Below are 3,442 nucleotides of genomic sequence, written 5' to 3'. Positions count from 1 at the left end.
ATAAAATCAATTTTTAGCAGTTCTGAACTCAAGAACCTCTCAGAATTATTGGCAGCTGCTGAAGTGAAACCTTAATTTATACTGAGCGTGCACACCACAACAAGCATCATGCTGCAAGCCTTCAGTGTTTGTGTGTGGGGTGGATAACTGTACTAAATCTCTTATAAATGTTTAGGATGAACACTGGCCTGCAAAAGCTAAAAGAGGCATCAGAATCAGTGGGAGCTCTTAGCAAAGAGCTGGAAGAGAAAGAGAAAGAGCTACAGGTCGCCAATGAAAAGGCCGACATGGTAAGAAGACTTGTTTTTCGCATCTCTTTGTTTCTGTTATGGTGGTTCAAAGGAAATAATTTATGTAAATATATTACATAACAAATTCTCATTTTCTTTTTTGGATAATTTTAACACAAATCTATTAAATAAACCTTACATGATCTAAATTAATTCATACAATGAAGCTTATTTATTTAAAATACATAACTGTCAGGTATTTTAAATTAGTAAAGTATTCTAACTTAAAATATATACCAAGGAGTGTGTTTATCTCAGATAAATAAAGGTATTTTTTCTAATTGCTAAAGATAACCTAATAATTATGCAAATAAATACAATTTATCTATTTGAAATCAATACACTTAATATCATTTTGATCAAGTATACTAAATTAAATCAAAATACATCAATTAATCCAATCAATCCACTATACTTACATTGTACATTTAACAAGAAAACATTTTTTTCCAATATGCTGTACATAAAAACAAACATAAAACCCAACACACACACACACAGAAAAAAAGTAGTAATGCTATGTTCAGACCGCACTCTGCTGGAGCAGCAGAAGCAGTTGGTTTACATGCAAAGGTAATGGTTGATGCGCATCAAGGCACATCAAAAGGTCCTGCAGCACGTCTAGAGCAGCAGGTGCAGCGCGTCTTGACACATCCAAGCTGCTGAAGCAGCGCCTCATGTGAGTTTCTGAGCATCTGAGGCGTGTGACGCACTTCAAAAGCAGCAGCTGTTGGATTTGGAAAAATTGAATTTTTGCTGCTCGTGTAAAGTCATGGGACGGCCATTTCCCTACGACTTTAAAATACATAAACCTGACAGTTATGTATTTTAACCAAGTAAGCTATGTTAAATGAATGAATATGCATCAAGTAAGATTTATTTAATGTTTGTGCTAAACCTATCCAAAAAGGTCAATGGGAATTTGTTAGTTAACAAAAATGAGTGTATGTTTATCAGTAGTGAAATCCATATTATTGGTCTACATAAATAAATAAATGTATCTATTGACCTTGTTGTGCTCTTATCCTATATAAAAAAACATACTTCAACGTAACAGTCAAAATCAGAAGGTCTCATGATCGGATTGATGTTCATTTTAGCTTTGATAGACACATTCGGATGATGATACAACATAAGATTTAATGGATTTTTAAAACTAGAATTCAGAACGCAAGTTTGAATTTGATTTATTTTTCTCAATAGACAAGAACAACTTGTGGTGAAACTGTTGTATATCTTTCAGCATGCTTCTGTCATAATTTTGACTGAATATTTGACCAGTCTTCCTTTCAGAAATACAAAAAGCTATCTTACATTTGTTGGGTCTTTTACACAGAACTGACTTTTAAGAATATTTTTGAAATGTCCATCTAGTGTGATTGTTTCTCCAGAAGCATTCTTCATTTAAACCCGCTTCTTCCATTCTAAAACCAGTTCTAATATTACTGAGAAAGTAAAAACTAAAATTTGTCTGTGTTTATAATATCTTACTTAAATCATCTCTGCCAGGTGAAAGATAATTGGTTATAAACAACCTACAGTGATTAGAGTTAATTTAGTTTATGTTCAGCATAGTCTGAAAAGGTAGTGAGAGTACAGACTGAGAAAGAGGCCACTGCTTCAAATATTACATCCTCAATCATGACTATAATTAGCAATTCATGCAGAGAAGTGTCATGATCAGAAGAGAGAGAGATCAAAGCTACGTGGCCAAAATGACACGCAGAATCAAAGTAAAACCTAAAATCTAAGATAACTGTACCAGCTGTCAGTTATGCTCATTAAAATATCGTGCTAAAGGTTTGTTTTGTGGATAATTAGCAAGTTAAAGGACTAATGATGCAGGAGGAGCCCTTTACAATATTCAACTGCTCCTCAAATCAACATTCCCGTGGTTAGAATTCAAACACAAATAGGTGTTCCGATGGGAAAATTGACCAAAAATGATCAAAACTGGTTTTGCAGTGGAAACTATTAAGCCTCTGAAATGATCCCAACAATTTTAAAACGTAACAGACTGTTGAAGACCCAGGTCTGTGTCTGCTACTAGTTTTTACTTGGTGTGTAGTCTAATACCCAGACAGGGTTACATTGAAAGTAAAAAAAAAAAAGGGTTTATTTGCTTGGAACTTTTATCCTTTGAAACTATGGATACTTTAGGCTGAGTGGATTAGAGATAGGACGTGTTAAATTCAAACATATGTACCCATTCTTGTTCTTACCATAACAAATGTCTTGTCAGACCACCCAGAAAAAGAGGATCTAAGAAGCTTAAAATTGACAAATCATGCCAATGTCAAATATTTTTAAACCTCTGATGAGAAATGTAAACATTTGACACACATTTACACCTTTATGTCAAATGTTACTCTGTTAAAATAAATGTAAAACCAAAAAACATGAAATCAAAACATGTCACAATGGTACACAATATCCTGTGTTCAGTTATGGCAAACGATTTTATTTCTCCCTGCTGTGTAGCTTAAAATAAACACCATGAGACCTCATGAGCATGATTCATTTCTCTTTCAGGTTCTCAAAGAGGTGACTGTAAAAGCTCAAGCGGCAGAACAGGTAAAGGTCGAGGTACAGAAAGTAAAAGACACGGCTCAGGCCATAGTGGACAACATTTCAGCTGACAAGGCCATAGCCGAGGCGAAGCTGGAAGCAGCACGGCCAGCACTTGAAGAAGCAGCAGCTGCACTTAAAGTAAGACGCTCGTTAATTTAATAATCTTAAGCATACATATGTATATTCAGCAGCTTTGGTTGAGCTCTTGTTATCCTTTGGAGGACAGAGTTTATTTTGTTTAACTGTCTAAAGAATGAAGTTTAAAAAATGCTCTATGGGACCACCTTGGCATGGTCAAAAATGATTACCTGAAAGTAAATTTTCTCACTTTTACAATTCCCTGGATCAGTTCACAAGACCTTATTGTTAAAAGGAACAAGGAATGTGTATCTTACAATGGGTGCTGCTATTACTGTTAGTTCAGGATCCTTTTCTGACTTACTGTAAGTTTTTTTTTTTTTTTTTCCGTAAACGGCTGAGTTTTTATTACAGTTTATAATGACATCAAATAATCTTTGTACTATATAGTAATTCGTTGATACGTTGCAGTTATTCCACTGAGACAGTGTACTTTGGGAAAG

The 3,442-nt window shown here is 34.5% G+C and overlaps 1 protein-coding gene across 1 annotated transcript in view; it reads left to right on the top strand.

Moving 5' to 3' along the window:
* The window catches only part of dnah5 (dynein, axonemal, heavy chain 5), a 103,998-nt gene that overhangs the window by 68,265 nt on the left and 32,291 nt on the right, over positions 1-3,442 (top strand). Inside the window, exons 64-65 of the mRNA XM_015373911.1 lie at positions 176-290; positions 2,823-2,999. Of these exons, the coding sequence (XP_015229397.1) occupies positions 176-290; positions 2,823-2,999 (292 nt within the window). The remainder of the gene's footprint in view (positions 1-175; positions 291-2,822; positions 3,000-3,442) is intronic.

Source organism: Cyprinodon variegatus, unplaced genomic scaffold (assembly GCF_000732505.1).
Source record: "Cyprinodon variegatus isolate N-32 unplaced genomic scaffold, C_variegatus-1.0 Scaffold5, whole genome shotgun sequence".
NCBI classification, from domain to species: Eukaryota; Metazoa; Chordata; class Actinopteri; order Cyprinodontiformes; family Cyprinodontidae; genus Cyprinodon; species Cyprinodon variegatus.
Note: the sequence above shows the minus strand (reverse complement) of the source record. Positions and strands in the feature narration are given on the sequence as shown.